General features: G+C 44.7%; 1 protein-coding gene across 1 annotated transcript in view; it reads left to right on the plus strand.

Moving 5' to 3' along the window:
- Positions 1–22,535, plus strand: part of DNM3 (dynamin 3) — a 358,945-nt gene that overhangs the window by 282,559 nt on the left and 53,851 nt on the right. The window contains 2 exon segments of the mRNA XM_044302430.1: positions 5,860–6,071; positions 18,496–18,732. Coding sequence (XP_044158365.1) covers positions 5,860–6,071; positions 18,496–18,732 — 449 coding nt within the window.

The raw sequence follows: 22,535 nt of genomic DNA on the forward strand, positions 1-22,535 counted from the left end.
AGGACAACCTCTTTAAGTAGATGAATAGTGGTCATAGGAACCCAATTCTCCTGATGATTGTCCTATAAGATATTTATGGCATATCCTGTGGACCAAGCAACTATGCGGCTTACAGCGCCCTGTATGCAAGTTAAATATACCTTTATCTAAAGGGACAAGGTCTCATAATAAAGTAAAAATCTAGACAGTGAAAAAATCATCACACCTAGCTCTGTAAATCAAAGTGGAGAGGGAGCAGCTATGGCAGAAAGAGCAGAGCCTCTAGGAGTAATGGCAACGCCCCTGTTGCTCCTAGAGGCTCATTTGCATATATTAAAACTTCATTTTTCTCAGTAATGTGGGCACATATGAACATGGGACCAATACAGATGCCTTCAGCTGCGAAGCGCACATGTAACAGGTCAGCCAGTTTCATAGATATAAATCTGCTGACAGATGCCCTTTAAAGTTAATCTGCCAGGTGTCCTACGATCCCCTGTCTAAGGGCAGCACATGTCAAAGCGGATGTTTGGGTGTGCTGACTTCAGGGATATATAGATATCTCTGATTGTATTCATTATTTTCACAGGTCAAACTGTTAATGACCAATGAAGAATTTTACACTTTGAAAGTTGTTTTACCAATAATTTAAAATACCCAGATTTTTTTTCTTCTAAATGGATAACCCAACTTTTCTAATTGCATAAAATCTGTCATTGTATCATATCATTGTATCTGGGTAGGATAGTTTGTGTGTACATAGTCAAGTTATATCTATTTAAATTAGAAAAGAAAGAATAAAGGGGGATTTGGTTGAACAAACACATTTAAATACAGATAATATAGAAAATCTCTCTAATGTACAGTTGCAAGAAAAAGTATGTGAACCCTTTGGAATGATATGGATTTCTGCACAAATTGGTCATAAAATGTGATCTGATCTTCATCTAAGTCACAACAATAGACAATCACAGTCTGCTTAAACTAATAACACACAAAGTGCAGGTGGAAAAAGTATGTGAACCCTTGGATTTAATAACTGGGTGAACCTCCTTTGGCAGCAATAACTTCAACCAAACGTTTCCTGTAGTTGCAGATCAGACGTGCACAACGGTCAGGAGTAATTCTTGACCATTTCTTTTTACAGAACTGTTTCAGTTCAGCAATTTTTTTGGGATGTCTGGTGTGAATCGCTTTCTTGAGGTCATGCCACAGCATCTCAATCGGGTTGAGGTCAGGACTCTGACTGGGCCACTCCAGAAGGCGTATTTTCTTCTGTTTAAGCCATTCTGTTGTTAATTTACTTCTATGCTTTGGGTCGTTGTCCTGTTGCAACATCCATCTTCTGTTGAGCTTCATCTGGTGGATAGATGGCCTTAAGTTCTCCTGAAAAATGTCTTGATAAACTTGGGAATTCATTTTTCCTTCGATGATAGCAAACCAGTGAGGACCGTGCTTATCTTATGAGACTTTTTAATAGAACATGCGACTTTTTCATAAAAACTTGAGACTTTTTCGTAAAGATGTGCGACTTTTGTAAAGCTGCTTACTGACGGATAAACTGCTACCGTCAAACCACATTTATTACAGTCTTAAAGGGCCGATCATAAATCTGACTTGGCTAAAACTGACTTTAGCCATATGTTAAAGTGGAGTGAGCTGTCAGAGTCATGATAAATCTGGGCCATAGTGTTGTGTGTTTCTTCAAAACAACTCAACTTTGGTTTTATCTGTCCACAGAGTATTTTGCCAGTACTGCTGTGGAACATCCAGGTGCTCTTGTGCAAACTGTAAATGTGCAGCAATGGGTTTTTTTGGACAGCAGTGGCTTCCTCTGTGGTATCCTCCCATGAAATCCATTCTTGTTTAGTGTTTTACGTATCGTAGATTCGCTAACAGGGATGTTAGCATATGCCAGAGACTTTTGTAAGTCTTTAGCTGACACTCTAGAATTCTTCTTCACCTCATTGAGCAGTCTGCGCTGTGCTCTTGCAGTCATCTTTATAGGACGGACACTCCTAGGGAGAGTAGCATCAGTGCTGAACTTTCTCCATTTTATAGACAATTTGTCTTACCGTGGACTGATGAACAGCAAGGCTTTTGGAGATACTTTTATAACCCTTTCCAGTTTTATGCAAGTCAACAATTCTTAATTGTAGGTCTTTTGAGAGCTCTTTTGTGCGAGGCATCATTCACATCAGGCAATGCTTCTTGTGAAAAGCAAACCCAAAACTGGTGTGTGTTTTTTTATAGGGTAGGGCAGCTGTAACCAACACCTCCAATCTCATCTCATTGATTGGACTCCAGTTGGCCGACACCTCACTCCAATTAGCTCTTGGAGATGTCATTAGTCTAGGGGTTCACATACTTTTTCCACCTGCACTATGAATGTTTACATGGTGTGTTCAATAAAAACATGGTAACATTTAATTCTTTGTGTGTTATTAGTTTAAGCAGACTGTGATTGTCTATTGTTGTGACTTGGATGAAGATCAGATCACATTTTACGACCAATTTGTGCAGAAATCCATATCATTCCAAAGGGTTCACATACTTTTTCTTGCAACTGTATATGTGTATGCAACAGTAAACTCCACGTACAGAACAAAGGAAACTAGTTGGGGAAGGAGGACTCTCGGGTCAAGCCTTGAAGCTGTACATACTATTCCAGTTACCATGCAGCAAGTTTATATGAAATTCTATTAGAAAGCGCACAAGTATGTATTCAATTAAGTGTCACGATAGAGGTGATTGAGACAGTAGGCAGAATCGACATACAAGCGAGTCTAGTGTTATAAAGAACATGTGTTCTTGAAATCTGTGCAATCCCCGATCTTAGCTTTGTTTAAAGAATTTCTTCAAGAAGATTGAACTTGCCCTCGTTTTTTCTTTGTAAAGTGAAATCTTTGCCATAGCTGCATTTCTTGTTCTCAAGGTTTAAAACAGAAAAGCTCATTCACAAAATGTATTTCTAAAGATATCTTATGAGATGTTTCTAAGACAAAATACTACTACCACTACTACTAATAATAATAATTATCAGTAGTAGTAGTATTCAGCTAATCAAACCTGACAGTTTCGATCTGAATTCCAGGGAAAATTCGATTCACTGAGAAGCCAAATTTCCTTGTGCTTCGTTGTAATGAATTGGTTTTGCCTGAATGACGGTTTTAAAAATAATACTTACGTCAATCATTTGAGCATGAGAAGTCGTCCGCCACCATCTTGATTGAAGATCCTGTGCGCAATCTCGTGCACCGTGATCTCGTTCACGCTGGATCTTCAATCAAGATGGCAGCGGCTGCCTCTTTGCAATCAAATGGATGAGGTTAATTATGATTTTATAAAAATAAAAAAAAATGTTACACTATAATAATGTCAGATGTAATATTAATGTCAGATGCTACGATCAGCTATGAACATGGCATCTGAGGGGTACAATGATGGGGAGCGGCGCAATCGCCGCTCCCTGTTATTGCACCCACTACTTACAAAGAAATACGCTTCCTGAGAAAGTAATTAATCACAAAGGAATTTTTTTGTAAAATACGGCAAAACAGCCCAATCGAATTTTCCAATACTTCGCTCATCTCATATTATTATTAGTGTTATTATTAATAGAAATACCCTTTTATTTATAACAATTTTTATTTGTGCTAATGCATCTAAAATAAAACACAAAGCAACTTTTCAAATAGTCTTAACTGAGAATAGCCTACTGATTTGCGTCTACAGCTCCTATGCGAATCTATGCTTCTCCATGGTTACAAAACAAACTGTGAATAGTGTGACACAGTGAGGGGCTGTGTCTGGCAAGGCAGGTATTTTCCTCCCAACATGTGCGGCTGGGCTGGTTTACAGCCAGGTGAGGTCAAATACCGGACCAGAGTTTAAATGCCGGTCTGGTTTTGGCAGAACCTGGCTGTCCTTAAATAGGCAGCTGGGCTCAGCAGAGAGGTCTCTGTTTTTGGGATCTGACGCTTTGTGCCGTGCTGGAGGGCTGAGAGCCGCACACTGGGGAAACAGGCCCCCTAAAGCCTGCTGTGGACTACCGAAGGTAGAACTGCTAGCAAGGTGACTTGTGTTATATGAACTTTCCATTGTGTGTGAATTAACACCAAGACTGCAAAGTTACGTGCTGTTTTGTGCAATTGCCTCAATTATGAATAAACACTGATGTTTTGAGTTAAGAACTTGTATTTTGCCTCTGTACTGTGCCAGCTTACCCTATCTACCAGAGCGAAACCCCACAATAGTCTAAGCCTACATTAGTTATATGTTCAGTTACTTCTCTTTATCTGACCGTCTTCTACTGGCTGTTGTCTCATCTAGTGATCAGCAAGCCCTGGCACTCCAGCTGTTCTAAAACTACAACTCCCAGAATCCTCCTTTCACTTCTATGGGAGATTAGCCAAGTAGGTGTGCATGCTGGGAGTTGTAGTTCCACAGCAGCTGGATGCCTGGTCTAATCCATTGATTGTAGCATCTAAGGTAAGTAAAAGTTGTTGCATACCAAAAGGCTAAGGGCCCCTTTACACAGGCCGATGGCTGGGGATGAGCCTTCCTACAAACGCTTTTTTGTCCGATTAATCCCCACTGATTCCCTGACAAATGAGCAAATGCTAGTTTGTCAAGAGGATCACATCCATATGCATTCCTTGGTTGTGGACAACACAATGCCCTGTGTAAATTGGGGTGTCCTGCAGACAGTAATGGGAGTTTATGTGCCCAAACAATTGCATACAGTGCCAATGATGCTCCATGTGAACTGAGCTAAATAAGAGCTGATTGACTCACTGTATGCTTTATCGGTGCCTGTGTAAAAAGATCCTAAGGCTCCCAATATGTCTGCCAGACAAGTCCTGTGAGAGTGCCTGGTATGGTATAACTGTGCTAATAAATTATACTGAAAAAATAAGTGTAAGAAAAAAATCAGTTTATTCACTGAGGTAAACACATTTAAGAAAATGAAAAATGTAGTCCCTTTGAGGACTAAAAAATGTAATAAAGTAATAAGCTATGGGTCTCAGAATATGGTGGTGCAAAGCATTAAAGTGTATTTATTAAAAATAATAAAGCATAAAAACCATAAAAATAGTATAATAAAAATCATAATTGTACTGACCTGCAGACTAAAGTTAGCATGTTATTTTTCACAAAGTGAATGGAGTCAAAACAATCCCCCCCCCCAAAAAAAAAACCCATAAACAATACAATGGCAGAAATGCATATTTTTTACTATTTCACCCCACAAATATAGGGATATAGGAATACATCGTATCTATTTATAATAGAAACTCCTATACTTAGGACCTATAGGGACGCCAAACAATTCACCATTGAAAACACACCTGGCAACCTGCAGTGATATATGGCCACAGAGTATCCATGAGGTTGCCACCTCTTGAGTTGAGTGCAGAGCGAGCGACGGCGCACCAGTAAAGACATAAAGTAACTGACTTAGCCCGAAACTGCAACCTGATATTTTTAAATGACCTTGTAGTATTGGTTTCTCTAAGTATTTTCATTTTAAAAGTAAATAATAAAGATTAAAGTTTTAATATATAGATAGGACCCCTAAAAGGAGTTTTTGGTCAGGTGACCGTGGTTGGATTTTTGTTACAATCTCCTGAGGGCCCTATAGAGACAAAAATCTGGTTCTTTGTTCTGATGTTTGCCCGTGCCTCTCGAGATACACAGGAACTGCTTGCTCAGTCACTCACTCATATTTTATTTTTAATTCCACTACGAGCCTTTAAGAAAAAAAGGCAGCCCCTTTAAAAGTTTTAATACCCCATATGGCTACTTAAAAATATTGTGGCTGTTAGAATGTGGGGAGAAAAACATGTCTTAAATTTAATACATTATGCTTTTTTTCAGGTAAGAAAATTCATACATGGAGAGTTACTGGCTCACTTGTGTTCTTCAGAGGACCAAAACACTTTGATGGAGGAACCATCTGAGCAAAAGCAAGATGAGACGCTATCTGTGGACCATGGGGCAACAGCAGCTCAGCCAATTATCAGTGAGAACAATGCTGGTTTCACCCCATTATCATCTCCTGGAGACTGTACATGGATGAAGTTTTGCTGGTATAGAACATTATTAATAGACTACATACAGTATACTTAGAGGACAACATGAGAATGACTTATACCTCTGTGGCTCACAAGATGTGTTCTTTCTTGTGAAGTTGGGACCTCTCTAGAACTAAAGCCTCCTGATCCCAGTGTTTTCACAATGCCTATTATGGATTTTATATATGTCTATACAGACAAATTCAGTGATTTTCAGCATAGCATTTACCACTATGAAGCCATGAAGCTCCTGGTGCATAGGTGCATTTGTGCTGATCTTAATGCCAGAGGAGGTTTAGAGCTTTTCAGTTATGGAGTCAGCAGGGCGCTGGTGACTTTCATGCACTATCTGCCTCAGCACTCAGAGACCCCACTCTGTAACTTTACATGGTCTCCACTTTGAGGCTGAGGTTCTTATAGACTTCCACTTTGCAAGTCCACATTTCCACGGTTGATAGTGGAATATCTAGGAGCGAAGAATTTTCATGAACTGCCACTGATGACCATGGCATCCTTTTACAGGACCATGCTGGAATTCAGTGAGCTCTTTAAAATGAGTCATTCTTTAAAAATAGTTTGTCAAGGAAGACTGCATGGCTAGGGGCTGGATTTTATACACCTGTGGCTATGGGACTGAATGAAGCACCTGAGTTATGTGATTAGAGGTGTGTCTCAATACTTTTGTCAATATTAGAGTTGAGCGAACACCTGGATGTTCGGGTTCGAGAAGTTCGGCCGAACATCCCGGAAATGTTCGGGTTCGGGATCCGAACCCGATCCGAACTTCGTCCCGAACCCGAACCCCATTGAAGTCAATGGGGACCCGAACTTTTCGGCACTAAAACGGCTGTAAAACAGCCCAGGAAAGGGCTAGAGGGCTGCAAAAGGCAGCAACATGTAGGTAAATCCCCTGCAAACAAATGTGGATAGGGAAATTAATTAAAATAAAAATTAAATAAATAAAAATTAACCAAAATCAATTGGAGAGAGGTTCCATAGCAGAGAATCTGGCTTCCCGTCACCCACCACTGGAACAGTCCATTCTCAGATATTTAGGCCCCGGCACCCAGGCAGAGGAGAGAGGTCCCGTAACAGACAATCTGGCTTCATGTCAGCAGAGAATCAGTCTTCATGTCATAGCAGAGAATCAGGCTTCACGTCACCCACCACTGTAAGAGTCCATTTTCATAAATTTAGGCCCAGCACCCAGGCAGAGGAGAGAGGTCCCGTAACAGAGGATCTGGCTTCATGTCAGCAGAGAATCAGTCTGCATGTCATAGCAGAGAATCAGGCTTCACGTCAGCCACCACTGCAACAGTCCATTGTCATAAATTTAGGCCCAGCACCCAGGCAGAGGAGAGAGGTCCCGTAACAGAGGATCTGGCTTCATGTCAGCAGAGAATCAGTCTGCATGTCATAGCAGAGAATGAGGCTTCACGTCACCCACCACTGCAACAGTCCATTGGCATATATTTAGGCCTAGCACACAGGCAGAGCAGAGAGGTCCCGTAACAGACAATCTGGCTTCATGTCAGCAGAGAATCAGTCTGCATGTCATAGCAGAGAATGAGGCTTCACGTCACCCACCACTGCAACAGTCCATTGGCATATATTTAGGCCTAGCACACAGGCAGAGCAGAGAGGTCCCGTAACAGACGATCTGGCTTCATGTCAGCAGAGAATCAGTCTGCATGTCATAGCAGAGAATGAGGCTTCACGTCACCCACCACTGCAACAGTCCATTGGCATATATTTAGGCCTAGCACACAGGCAGAGCAGAGAGGTCCCGTAACAGACAATCTGGCTTCATGACAGCAGAGAATCAGTCTGCATGTCATAGCAGAGAATGAGGCTTCACGTCACCCACCACTGCAACAGTCCATTGGCATATATTTAGGCCTAGCACACAGGCAGAGCAGAGAGGTCCCGTAACAGACAATCTGGCTTCATGTCAGCAGAGAATCAGTCTGCATGTCATAGCAGAGAATGAGGCTTCACGTCACCCACCACTGCAACAGTCCATTGGCATATATTTAGGCCTAGCACACAGGCAGAGCAGAGAGGTCCCGTAACAGACAATCTGGCTTCATGACAGCAGAGAATCAGTCTGCATGTCATAGCAGAGAATGAGGCTTCACGTCACCCACCACTGCAACAGTCCATTGGCATATATTTAGGCCTAGCACACAGGCAGAGCAGAGAGGTCCCGTAACAGACAATCTGGCTTCATGTCAGCAGAGAATCAGTCTGCATGTCATAGCAGAGAATGAGGCTTCACGTCACCCACCACTGCAACAGTCCATTGGCATATATTTAGGCCTAGCACACAGGCAGAGCAGAGAGGTCCCGTAACAGACGATCTGGCTTCATGTCAGCAGAGAATCAGTCTGCATGTCATAGCAGAGAATGAGGCTTCACGTCACCCACCACTGCAACAGTCCATTGGCATATATTTAGGCCTAGCACACAGGCAGAGCAGAGAGGTCCCGTAACAGACAATCTGGCTTCATGACAGCAGAGAATCAGTCTACATGTCATAGCAGAGAATGAGGCTTCACGTCACCCACCACTGCAACAGTCCATTGGCATATATTTAGGCCTAGCACACAGGCAGAGCAGAGAGGTCCCGTAACAGACAATCTGGCTTCATGACAGCAGAGAATCAGTCTGCATGTCATAGCAGAGAATGAGGCTTCACGTCACCCACCACTGCAACAGTCCATTGGCATATATTTAGGCCTAGCACACAGGCAGAGCAGAGAGGTCCCGTAACAGACAATCTGGCTTCATGTCAGCAGAGAATCAGTCTGCATGTCATAGCAGAGAATGAGGCTTCACGTCACCCACCACTGCAACAGTCCATTGGCATATATTTAGGCCTAGCACACAGGCAGAGCAGAGAGGTCCCGTAACAGACAATCTGGCTTCATGACAGCAGAGAATCAGTCTGCATGTCATAGCAGAGAATGAGGCTTCACGTCACCCACCACTGCAACAGTCCATTGGCATATATTTAGGCCTAGCACACAGGCAGAGCAGAGAGGTCCCGTAACAGACAATCTGGCTTCATGTCAGCAGAGAATCAGTCTGCATGTCATAGCAGAGAATGAGGCTTCACGTCACCCACCACTGCAACAGTCCATTGGCATATATTTAGGCCTAGCACACAGGCAGAGCAGAGAGGTCCCGTAACAGACGATCTGGCTTCATGTCAGCAGAGAATCAGTCTGCATGTCATAGCAGAGAATGAGGCTTCACGTCACCCACCACTGCAACAGTCCATTGGCATATATTTAGGCCTAGCACACAGGCAGAGCAGAGAGGTCCCGTAACAGACAATCTGGCTTCATGACAGCAGAGAATCAGTCTACATGTCATAGCAGAGAATGAGGCTTCACGTCACCCACCACTGCAACAGTCCATTGGCATATATTTAGGCCTAGCACACAGGCAGAGCAGAGAGGTCCCGTAACAGACAATCTGGCTTCATGACAGCAGAGAATCAGTCTGCATGTCATAGCAGAGAATGAGGCTTCACGTCACCCACCACTGCAACAGTCCATTGGCATATATTTAGGCCTAGCACACAGGCAGAGCAGAGAGGTCCCGTAACAGACGATCTGGCTTCATGTCAGCAGAGAATCAGTCTGCATGTCATAGCAGAGAATGAGGCTTCACGTCACCCACCACTGCAACAGTCCATTGGCATATATTTAGGCCTAGCACACAGGCAGAGCAGAGAGGTCCCGTAACAGACAATCTGGCTTCATGACAGCAGAGAATCAGTCTGCATGTCATAGCAGAGAATGAGGCTTCACGTCACCCACCACTGCAACAGTCCATTGGCATATATTTAGGCCTAGCACACAGGCAGAGCAGAGAGGTCCCGTAACAGACAATCTGGCTTCATGTCAGCAGAGAATCAGTCTGCATGTCATAGCAGAGAATGAGGCTTCACGTCACCCACCACTGCAACAGTCCATTGGCATATATTTAGGCCTAGCACACAGGCAGAGCAGAGAGGTCCCGTAACAGACGATCTGGCATTATGTCAGCAGAGAATCAGTCTGCATGTCATAGCAGAGAATGAGGCTTCACGTCACCCACCACTGCAACAGTCCATTGGCATATATTTAGGCCTAGCACACAGGCAGAGCAGAGAGGTCCCGTAACAGACAATCTGGCTTCATGTCAGCAGAGAATCAGTCTGCATGTCATAGCAGAGAATGAGGCTTCACGTCACCCACCACTGCAACAGTCCATTGGCATATATTTAGGCCTAGCACACAGGCAGAGCAGAGAGGTCCCGTAACAGACGATCTGGCTTCATGTCAGCAGAGAATCAGTCTGCATGTCATAGCAGAGAATGAGGCTTCACGTCACCCACCACTGCAACAGTCCATTGGCATATATTTAGGCCTAGCACACAGGCAGAGCAGAGAGGTCCCGTAACAGACAATCTGGCTTCATGTCAGCAGAGAATCAGTCTGCATGTCATAGCAGAGAATCAGGCTTCACGTCAGCCACCACTGCAACAGTCCATTGTCATAAATTTAGGCCCAGCACCCAGGCAGAGGAGAGAGGTCCCGTAACAGACAATCTGGCTTCATGTCAGCAGAGAATTAGTCTGCATGTCATAGCAGAGAATCAGGCTTCATGTCAGCCACCACTGCAACAGTCCATTGGCATATATTTAGGCCTAGCACACAGGCAGAGGAGAGGTTCATTCAACTTTGGGTAGCCTCGCAATATAATGGTAAAATGAAAATAAAAATAGGATTGAATGAGGAAGTGCCCTGGAGTCCAATAATATATGGTTATGGGGAGGTAGTTAATGTCTAATCTGGACAAGGGACGGACAGGTCCTGTGGGATCCATGCCTGGTTCATTTTTATGAACGTCAGCTTGTCCACATTGGCTGTAGACAGGCGGCTGCGTTTGTCTGTAATGACGCCCCCTGCCGTGCTGAATACACGTTCAGACAAAACGCTGGCTGCCGGGCAGGCCAGCACCTCCAAGGCATAAAAGGCTAGCTCTGGCCACGTGGACAATTTAGAGACCCAGAAGTTGAATGGGGCCGAACCATCAGTCAGTACGTGGAGGGGTGTGCACACGTACTGTTCCACCATGTTAGTGAAATGTTGCCTCCTGCTAACACGTTGCGTATCAGGTGGTGGTGCAGTTAGCTGTGGCGTGTTGACAAAAGTTTTCCACATCTCTGCCATGCTAACCCTGCCCTCAGAGGAGCTGGCCGTGACACAGCTGCCTTGGCGACCTCTTGCTCCTCCTCTGCCTTGGCCTTGGGCTTCCACTTGTTCCCCTGTGACATTTGGGAATGCTCTCAGTAGCGCGTCTACCAACGTGCGCTTGTACTCGCGCATCTTCCTATCACGCTCCAGTGCAGGAAGTAAGGTGGGCACATTGTCTTTGTAGCGTGGATCCAGCAGGGTGGCAACCCAGTAGTCCGCACAGGTTAAAATGTGGGCAACTCTGCTGTCGTTGCGCAGGCACTGCAGCATGTAGTCGCTCATGTGTGCCAGGCTGCCCAGGGGTAAGGACAAGCTGTCCTCTGTGGGAGGCGTATCGTCATCGTCCTGCCTTTCCCCCCAGCCACGCACCAGTGATGGACCCGAGCTGCGTTGGGTGCCACCCCGCTGTGACCATGCTTCATCCTCATCCTCCTCCACCTCCTCCTCATCCTCGTCCTCCTCGTCCTCCAGTAGTGGGCCCTGGCTGGCCACATTTGTACCTGGCGTCTGCTGTTGCCAAAAACCTCCCTCTGAGTCACTTCGAAGAGACTGGCCTGAAAGTGCTAAAAATGACCCCTCTTCCTCCTCCTCCTCCTCCTCCTCCTGGGCCACCTCCTCTTCCATCATCGCCCTAAGTGTTTTCTCAAGGAGACATAGAAGTGGTATTGTAACGCTGATAACGGTGTCATCGCCACTGGCCATGTTGGTGGAGTACTCGAAACAGCGCAACAGGGCACACAGGTCTCGCATGGAGGCCCAGTCATTGGTGGTGAAGTGGTGCTGTTCTGTAGTGCGACTGACCCGTGCGTGCTGCAGCTGAAACTCCACTATGGCCTGCTGCTGCTCGCACAGTCTGTCCAGCATGTGCAAGGTGGAGTTCCACCTGGTGGGCACGTCGCATATGAGGCGGTGAGCGGGAAGGCCGAAGTTACGCTGTAGCGCAGACAGGCGAGCAGCAGCAGGATGTGAACGCCGGAAGCGCGAACAGACGGCCCGCACTTTATGCAGCAGCTCTGACATGTCGGGGTAGTTGTGAATGAACTTCTGCACCACCAAATTTAGCACATGCGCCAAGCAAGGGATGTGCGTCAAATTGGCTAGTCCCAGAGCTGCAACGAGATTTCGCCCATTATCACACACCACCAGGCCGGGCTTGAGGCTCACCGGCAGCAACCACTCGTCGGTCTGTTGTTCAATACCCCGCCACAACTCCTGTGCGGTGTGGGGCCTGTCCCCCAAACATATGAGTTTCAGAATGGCCTGCTGACGTTTACCCCGGGCTGTGCTGAAGTTGGTGGTGAAGGTGTGTGGCTGACTGGATGAGCAGGTGGAAGAAGAGGAGGAGGAAGCCGAGAAGGAGGAGGTGGCAACAGGAGGCAAAGAATGTTGCCCTGCGATCCTTGGCGGCGGAAGGACGTGCGCCAAACAGCTCTCCGCCTGGGGCCCAGCTGCCACTACATTTACCCAGTGTGCAGTTAGGGAGATATAGCGTCCCTGGCCGTGCTTACTGGTCCACGTATCTGTGGTTAGGTGGACCTTGCTACAGATGGCGTTGCGCAGTGCACACTTGATTTTATCGGATACTTGGTTGTGCAGGGAAGGCACGGCTCTCTTGGAGAAGTAGTGCCGGCTGGGAACAACATACTGTGGGACAGCAAGCGACATGAGCTGTTTGAAGCTGTCTGTGTCCACCAGCCTAAATGACAGCATTTCATAGGCCAGTAGTTTAGAAATGCTGGCATTCAGGGCCAGGGATCGAGGGTGGCTAGGTGGGAATTTACGCTTTCTATCAAATGTTTGTGAGATGGAGAGCTGAACGCTGGCGTGTGACATGGTTGAGACGCTTGGTGACGGAGGTGGTGGTGGTGGTGTTGGTGGTACATCCCCTGTTTGCTGGGCGGCAGGTGCCAACGTTCCTCCAGAGGCGGAGGAAGAGGCCGAGGCGGCAGCAGCAGAATAGGCCGAGGCGGCAGCAGCAGAAGAGGTAGCAGGGGGAGCCTGAGTGACTTCCTTGGTTTTAAGGTGTTTACTCCACTGCAGTTCATGCTTTGCATGCAGGTGCCTGGTCATGCAGGTTGTGCTCAGGTTCAGAACGTTAATGCCTCGCTTCAGGCTCTGATGGCACAGCGTGCAAACCACTCGGGTCTTGTCGTCAGCACATTGTTTGAAGAAGTGCCATGCCAGGGAACTCCTTGAAGCTGCCTTTGGGGTGCTCGGTCCCAGATGGCGGCGGTCAGTAGCAGGCGGAGTCTCTTGGCGGCGGGTGTTCTGCTTTTGCCCACTGCTCCCTCTTTTGCTACGCTGTTGGCTCGGTCTCACCACTGCCTCTTCCTCCGAACTGTGAAAGTCAGTGGCACGACCTTCATTCCATGTGGGGTCTAGGACCTCATCGTCCCCTGCATCGTCTTCCACCCAGTCTTGATCCCTGACCTCCTGTTCAGTCTGCACACTGCAGAAAGACGCAGCAGTTGGCACCTGTGTTTCGTCATCATCAGAGACATGCTGAGGTGGTATTCCCATGTCCTCATCATCAGGAAACATAAGTGGTTGTGCGTCAGTGCATTCTATGTCTTTCACCGCTGGGGAAGGGCTAGGTGGATGCCCTTGGGAAACCCTGCCAGCGGAGTCTTCAAACAGCATAAGAGACTGCTGCATAACTTGAGGCTGAGACAGTTTCCCTGGTATGCATGGGGGTGATGTGACAGACTGATGGGGTTGGTTTTCAGGCGCCATCTGTGCGCTTTCTGCAGAAGACTGGGTGGGAGATAATGTGAACGTGCTGGATCCACTGTCGGCCACCCAATTGACTAATGCCTGTACCTGCTCAGGCCTTACCATCCTTAGAACGGCATTGGGCCCCACCATATATCGCTGTAAATTCTGGCGGCTACTGGGACCTGAGGTAGTTGGTACACTAGGACGTGTGGATGTGGCAGAACGGCCACGTCCTCTCCCAGCACCAGAGGGTCCACTAACACCACCACGACCATGTCCACGTCCGCGTCCCTTACTAGATGTTTTTCTCATTGTTATGGTTCACCACAACAACAAATATATTATTTGGCCCAATGTATTGTATTCAAATTCAGCGGGATATAAATTTGAGGCCTAGTATTTAGGCGCTGGGTGACCGGTATGGATTTAGTGACAGAATTAGACTTGGAAATGCACAGAAGCGTGTGTGTGTGAAGTTATTCTGAATGACCCAATGTGCACCTTGAATATTATATACCCTTTTAGGGATAGATTTCAAATAGCTCTGATATAGCAGAAACCACTAAATTATGAAATTGCTAAATTGGGAATTGTATTTCAACCCAGAACAAAAAATGTGCTTTGACGGACACTAAATAACTTTCCCAGCCACAACAGGACAGCGGTAACGAGAGATTTAGCAGGATATAAATTTGAGGCCTAGTATTTAGGCGCTGGGTGACAGGTATGGGTTTAGTGACAGAATTAGACTTGGAAATACACAGTAGCGGGTGTGTGTGAAGTTATTCTGAATGACCCAATGTGCACCTTGAATATTATATACCCTTTTAGGGATAGATTTCAAATAGCTCTGATATAGCAGAAACCACTAAATTATGAAATTGCTAAATTGGGAATTGTATTTCAACCCAGAACAAAAAATGTGCTTTGACGGACACTAAATAACTTTCCCAGCCACAACAGGACAGCGGTAACGAGAGATTTAGCAGGATATAAATTTGAGGCCTAGTATTTAGGCGCTGGGTGACAGGTATGGGTTTAGTGACAGAATTAGACTTGGAAATACACAGTAGCGGGTGTGTGTGAAGTTATTCTGAATGACCCAATGTGCACCTTGAATATTATATACCCTTTTAGGGATAGATTTCAAATAGCTCTGATATAGCAGAAACCACTAAATTATGAAATTGCTAAATTGGGAATTGTATTTCAACCCAGAACAAAAAATGTGCTTTGACGGACACTAAATAACTTTCCCAGCCACAACAGGACAGCGGTAACGAGAGATTTAGCAGGATATAAATTTGAGGCCTAGTATTTAGGCGCTGGGTGACAGGTATGGGTTTAGTGACAGAATTAGACTTGGAAATACACAGTAGCGGGTGTGTGTGAAGTTATTCTGAATGACCCAATGTGCACCTTGAATATTATATACCCTTTTAGGGATAGATTTCAAATAGCTCTGATATAGCAGAAACCACTAAATTATGAAATTGTTAAATTGGGAATTGTATTTAAACCCAGAACAAAAAATGTGCTTTGACGAACACTAAATAACTTTCCCAGCCACAACAGGACAGCGTTAACGAGAGATTTAGCAGGATATAAATTTGAGGCCTAGTATTTAGGCGCTGGGTGACAGGTATGGGTTTAGTGACAGAATTAGACTTAGAAATACACAGTAGCGGGTGTGTGTGAAGTTATTCTGAATGACCCAATGTGCACCTTGAATATTATATACCCTTTTAGGGATAGATTTCAAATAGCTCTGATATAGCAGAAACCACTAAATTATGAAATTGCTAAATTGGGAATTGTATTTCAACCCAGAACAAAAAATGTGCTTTGACGGACACTAAATAACTTTCCCAGCCACAACAGGACAGCGGTAACGAGAGATTTAGCAGGATATAAATTTGAGGCCTAGTATTTAGGCGCTGGGTGACAGGTATGGGTTTAGTGACAGAATTAGACTTGGAAATACACAGTAGCGGGTGTGTGTGAAGTTATTCTGAATGACCCAATGTGCACCTTGAATATTATATACCCTTTTAGGGATAGATTTCAAATAGCTCTGATATAGCAGGAACCACTAAATTATGAAATTGCTAAATTGGGAATTGTATTTCAACCCAGAACAAAAAATGTGCTTTGACGGACACTAAATAACTTTCCCAGCCACAACAGGACAGCGGTAACGAGAGATTTAGCAGGATATAAATTTGAGGCCTAGTATTTAGGCGCTGGGTGACAGGTATGGGTTTAGTGACAGAATTAGACTTGGAAATACACAGTAGCGGGTGTGTGTGAAGTTATTCTGAATGACCCAATGTGCACCTTGAATATTATATACCCTTTTAGGGATAGATTTCAAATAGCTCTGATATAGCAGGAACCACTAAATTATGAAATTGCTAAATTGGGAATTGTATTTCAACCCAGAACAAAAAATGTGCTTTGACGGACACTAAATAACTTTCCCAGCCACAACAGGACAGCGGTAACGAGAGATTTAGCAGGATATAAATTTGAGGCCTAGTATTTAGGCGCTGGGTGACAGGTATGGGTTTAGTGACAGAATTAGACTTGGAAATACACAGTAGCGGGTGTGTGTGAAGTTATTCTGAATGACCCAATGTGCACCTTGAATATTATATACCCTTTTAGGGATAGATTTCAAATAGCTCTGATATAGCAGGAACCACTAAATTATGAAATTGCTAAATTGGGAATTGTACTTCAACCCAGAACAAAAAATGTGCTTTGACGGACACTAAATAACTTTCCCAGCCACAACAGGACAGCGGTAACGAGAGATTTAGCGGGATATAAATTTGAGGCCTAGTATTTAGGCGCTGGGTGACCGGTATGGATTTAGTGACAGAATTAGACTGGGATATGGCCAAAAAATAACCACACTATTGCTGGTTAAATGCACTTGGTGACGGGCGCAGCTTGCCCCTGATTTAGTATATGGCCAAAAAATGAACAGACTATTGCTGGTTAAATGCACTTGGTGTCACAGCTTGACGCACCACACTACTGAGGGTTAAATGCACTTGGTGACGGGCGCAGCTTGCCCCTGATGTAGTATATGGCCAAAAAATGAACAGACTATTGCTGGTTAAATGCACTTGGTGTGACAGCTTCACCCTGATGTAGGCTTTAGCCAAAAAACAACCACACCATTGAGGGTTAAATGCACTTGGTGACAGGCGCAGCTTGCCCCTGATTTAGTATATGGCCAAAAAAATGAACAGACTATTGCTGGTTAAATGCACTTGGTGTGACAGCTTCACCCTGATGTAGGCTTTAGCCAAAAAACAACCACACCATTGAGGGTTAAATGCACTTGGTCGCAGCTTGGATGCACTTGGTCGCAGCACCGCACAAGACACAAAATGGCCGCCGATCACCCCAGAAAAAAGTGACTGACAAACGGTCTGGGCAGCCTAAAAACAGTGAGTGAGCATTTGAATTTCAGCAGCTCAATGATGCACAGCTGCAGATCGATCGATTAATCAAGTGAAGTCCTTTGGAGGAGTTAATCTGCCTAATCTCGCCCTACTGTCGCATCCGCAACCTCTCCCTACGCTAATCAGAGCAGAGTGACGGGCGGCGCTATGTGACTCCAGCTTAAATAGAGGCTGGGTCACATGGTGCTCTGGCCAATCACAGCCATGCCAATAGTAGGCATGGCTGTGACGGCCTCTTGGGGCAAGTAGTATGACGCTTGTTGATTGGCTGCTTTGCAGCCTTTCAAAAAGCGCCAAGAAAGCGTCACAAAAGCGCCAAGAAAGCGACGAACACCGAACCCGAACCCGGACTTTTACGAAAATGTCCGGGTTCGGGTCCGTGTCACGGACACCCCAAAATTCGGTACGAACCCGAACTATACAGTTCGAGTTCGCTCATCCCTAGTCAATATACTGTATATCAGAAAAAAAAGTAATAGGTGGTTCACAAATATAGTGTGCATTATGAACACTATATTTCTCAACGACTTTATATCAGACAACTTAGTACACAGGCATTTATACAGTATAGCCCCGAGGAAAGTGTGTGTGTGTGGGGGGGGGGGGGGGGGGGGGGTGATCGAAACCTTTAAATATGTTAAATGTTTAGGAGGGACATGTTCTCAATAAGAAGGTAAACACAAGAACAAGGGGGCACAATATGAAATTAGCTGGGGGGTAAGATCAGGAGCAATGTCAGGAAATATTATTTTACTGAAAGAGTGGTTGAAGCTTGGATGTGGTTGGGAAATCTACAGTAAGTGAATTTAAACAATGTCTGAGATAAATATACCATATGTCTTTTAAATGATAATATAAAAGCAGTCTAGATGGACCAGGTGGTCTTTTTCTGCCGTACTCTTTTTAACAGTTTGCACCAGGTTCTAGTTCTATTCAGATGATGGACATGTCTAAATGGTAAAGTTAATTCTTAAATTCTAATTAGTTTTTCTTTCGCAGTTCTCCATCTTCAAGCCCAACATTTCAGAGAAGGTATGACCACCATGCCCTTAAAGGAAAGTCACCTTCTAGGCTGACAAGCTCTTCCCCTACACTGGCTGCCTTATCTCTGGACTCCGGACATGGAATACCACATGTGCTTTCCAACCCAGGTCCTTTTCTTGGTATTAATGATCCTCTTCTGGTGGCATCACAAATCCCTTCTCGACCATTACGTGTTCCACCAAGTGTTCCCAGGTAATACACCATTACCAGTGAGTTGATTTGGTCCTTCAGGACTAAATAAAATTGAAAGTGTTAAAGTGACCAACTGGATCATTTTACATCTGTTCCGCGACTATAAACGGCCCAGAAAATGTAGCATCACATCTATGTCTCTTGTAAAAAAAAATATGATGATCTGTCCCTGTTTTTTATTGCGAGTTCTGTCAACAATGGACTGGTTTAGAAAATTAAAATCTTTTACATCATTATGGGTGTATTCACATGGCCGTGTCCATTTTGCCGACCACAAACCACGGATTTGAAAAACAAGGGCACGGGCCATCTGAATCCTGCATTGCGTTGCGTTAAAGTCAATGGCTCCACACTGCGATGCGGGGTGCACAAGACTAGTGTTTGTGTTTTGAGGATCCGTGGTTTGAGGTCTGCAAAATGGACATGGCTGTGTGACTACACTCTGTGGTTGCCACATACAACCAAAATCACGCCTGCCTGCAACAGCCAATGACCACACAATTTAGTTGCACCTTCAAAAACGACTAAGAGGAGAAAAGTTGAATATGTTTTTTTATCTAGCAATAGTACCTAACATGTATTGCAGGTCAGCCTTAGGGCTCATGCACACAAACGTAATTTTTGTCCGTGTCCATTCCGTTGTTTTTTTTTGGGGCCTGTATGCGGAACCGTTCATTTCAATGGGTCCGCCCAAAAAAACAGAAAAGACTCCATGTGCATTCTGTTTTCGTATGTCCATATGGCCGTTCCGCAAAAAAAAGATAGAACATGTCCTATTTTTGTCAGTTTTGCGGACATAGATAAGCACACGGATGTCATCCGTATATTTTGTGGAACCGTGTTTTGCAGACCGCAAAATACATACGGTCGTGTGCTGGACCCCTTATTCTGTTAAGCTGCAATGTTACACAGCCCATTGAGAAGAGTGGGGCTCTTTCGGGATAAAATAAACTTGCGGGTCTGCCATCCTTTAAAGAGGCCTATCATCTTTCCTAACATGTTTGCGGACATTTTTGACTTTGCACCCTAATCAGATGCACATTGCACTAAGTAATTGCTCATTTATGGACAGTGCACTTTAATTCTGTGCGTTTTATTGGCATTTACAATGTATGTAACCATGTTTTAGGAATAGTCGTCTATGAATGTATGCTAAGTCAATGGACAAAGAAGTAAATAAGTAAATATCCAAGAACAATATTTGTCTCAATTCACATTGCATTTATGGTATGTGTTTCATGCACACATTTGGACATGTTCTTGATGTATGTGCAACTTTATTCCATAGACCACCAAGGTACTGTATATACGATATCTTGCAGTGCTGCACAGGAAGGAGCAGCAGGCTGTACTTTTCTATGTATGTGGGAAATAGTATTCTTTTGGCACCCAATTGCCCCTAGGGGGTCTGTAGACATGGTGAGTCAATCCATGGGAGCATTTTGTGATGCTAACTCCAAACCTACATGTTTGGTGCGTGATGATCTGACACAGCATACAAACCTTCTCCGGAGGAATGGAGCACTTGAGATCTCCATCCCGTTCCAGTAAATGATGAGGCCCCCATCGATCAAACATATATAGCCGATCCTGCGTATAGATGACAACCTGATTAATAGGATGAATGTGCAATTCCTCTCCTGTCGGCTAAATGCGACAATATTATGTGCACACACCAAATAAATTATTTTGTAAAATCTATGACCACGAGTACAGTTGAGGGGTCTGCCCCCATATATGTAGCTACATTATTGATAATGATGTCTAAAAAGAGGACCCATCACCTTTCCTGACATGTCTGACTTAGTAACTACTTGCATTCCCCATGTAATAACAATTCTGGAAACTCTGCTATGACTCTTTGTAGTTTATTTGCTAGTAATTTGTTATGAAGGTCGTGCTAGATATTACCAGTTGGGGGAGTGGCCTGCGGAGTCTGACATTATCCAATCAGTGCTGCTAGAGTCTGACTGTGCAGGGTCACACACCCCAACTGGTAACACCCAGCTGGACATTCATTGCAGACTGCTGACAATTCATTCATAACTTCTAGCAGGAATAATAAAGGAATGGCACAATCTGGAGGCCTAAGAATAGAGGCCTCAGTATAGTTATTAAATGGGGAATGCAAGTACTGTAGTTACTAAACCAGTCATGTCAGGAGAGATTACAGGTCTGCTTTAAATTGTGAGCCCCTGACTCCTGGGTTCAGGAATTTTATTTCTAGGAACACCCATTGTATTACTCAATATCCTTTGTAAAAACAGAAGGCGTTTTCGTCATTGATACCCACTGATTAGGATACTACACAATTCTGCTACAGCCATGGCTTAATACGCAGATACTAGTGAAAGTGTAGCTAGTCCACAACAGAGACCAGGAAATATAAGTCAGAGGACTCCGTATAAATGACTTCTGATCAGACAGTCCAGAGCGTTCTTAGGAAGTCTGCTCTGAAATGTCACATTCCTTTCTCTCCTCATAGCGGTTTATCCCAATAATTCTTCTCAAACCAAGCCCTCAGAGCTATAGTTCGTGCTGAAGTATTATATGTCTCGCTCACACAAGAACATGTTCATTTCAGGCCCTTGGTTCATTTCTTTGCACTTTCAAAATTTCACTCCCTCTCCCCCCCCCCCCCCTCACATTTCCCCCGCTGAGACCCTTTTCTGGAATGCGAAAAGTAGGCCATGGGACCATATATCATTAAGTGAGAAATCATTTCTATCATAGTGCGTGTCAAGACCCTTGCCAGTCCCGTATTTAAAATGTTTTGTGCGAATATGTTTCAGGGTGCGGTATTTGGCATACTTACTTTTATTAAGGGTTGTAGACATATTCTGTGGTGCGTCCAGCAGGAAAACAGGGCTTAAAGGTAAAGTGTTGTGGCTTAAAGGGGTTATTCTGGAATTTATATTGATGACCTATCCTCTGGATCAGCTGTAAGAAGAGGCAAGAGCTTCGTGAGGACCACGACCTCTTCCTAGGCCATGTGACATCATCATGCATAGCATCGGTCATATGGTCTAGTTGCAGCTCAGACCCATTGAAGTCAATGGGGCTAAGCTGCAACCCCAAGTACATCCGCTATACAATCTACGGCACTGTGCTTGGAAAAAGTTCTGGTGAGCGTGGGGCTCCCTGAAACAGCTGGACAGCAGGGATGCCAGGCCCCTGCTAATGTCATAGTGATGACCCATCGAGAGGGTAAGTCATCATTATCGGTTCTTGGATAGCCTCTTGAAAAGGTTTGTCTGGGTTCATCCGCAGAAACTGACCCTCCATGCGGATTTTCAAATCCTCAGCATGTCAATTATGTTTGCAGTTATACCTACCACTTTTTTCAAATGAAGGGAGAGATCTGCAGGAAAACCGCATCAAATTGGCACCAAAAACTGTAATTAAAAAATTTAAGATATGGTCCAGAAACGCCCATAAATCCGCACAGAAATTTATGTGGATCTTCTGAAGGTACTCTAAATAAAAACACAGGGGCATCCGTGGGCTTGTACACATCAATATAACTTTTGTTTTGCTGGATACAAAATACGTATTAATATAAAGATGGGCCAGAAGTTAAAGGGGTTGTCCAGGTTCAGAGCTGAACCCGGACATATCCCCTTCTTCACCCAGGCATCCCCTCTGAGATGAGCATCATGCTTCATCATTTCATGCTCCGATGCTTTCCCTTGCCCTGCCATTTTCCCTAGCCATTTTACATTTGACTCCGCCTAGCCTAGACCCAATACGTCAAAGGATCTAATGAAAAAGCCCTTGCCCTATGCGATTCAGCGCAGGGCAAG

The sequence above is a fragment of the Bufo gargarizans genome, chromosome 7 (assembly GCF_014858855.1).
Source record: "Bufo gargarizans isolate SCDJY-AF-19 chromosome 7, ASM1485885v1, whole genome shotgun sequence".
NCBI lineage: Eukaryota > Metazoa > Chordata > Amphibia > Anura > Bufonidae > Bufo > Bufo gargarizans.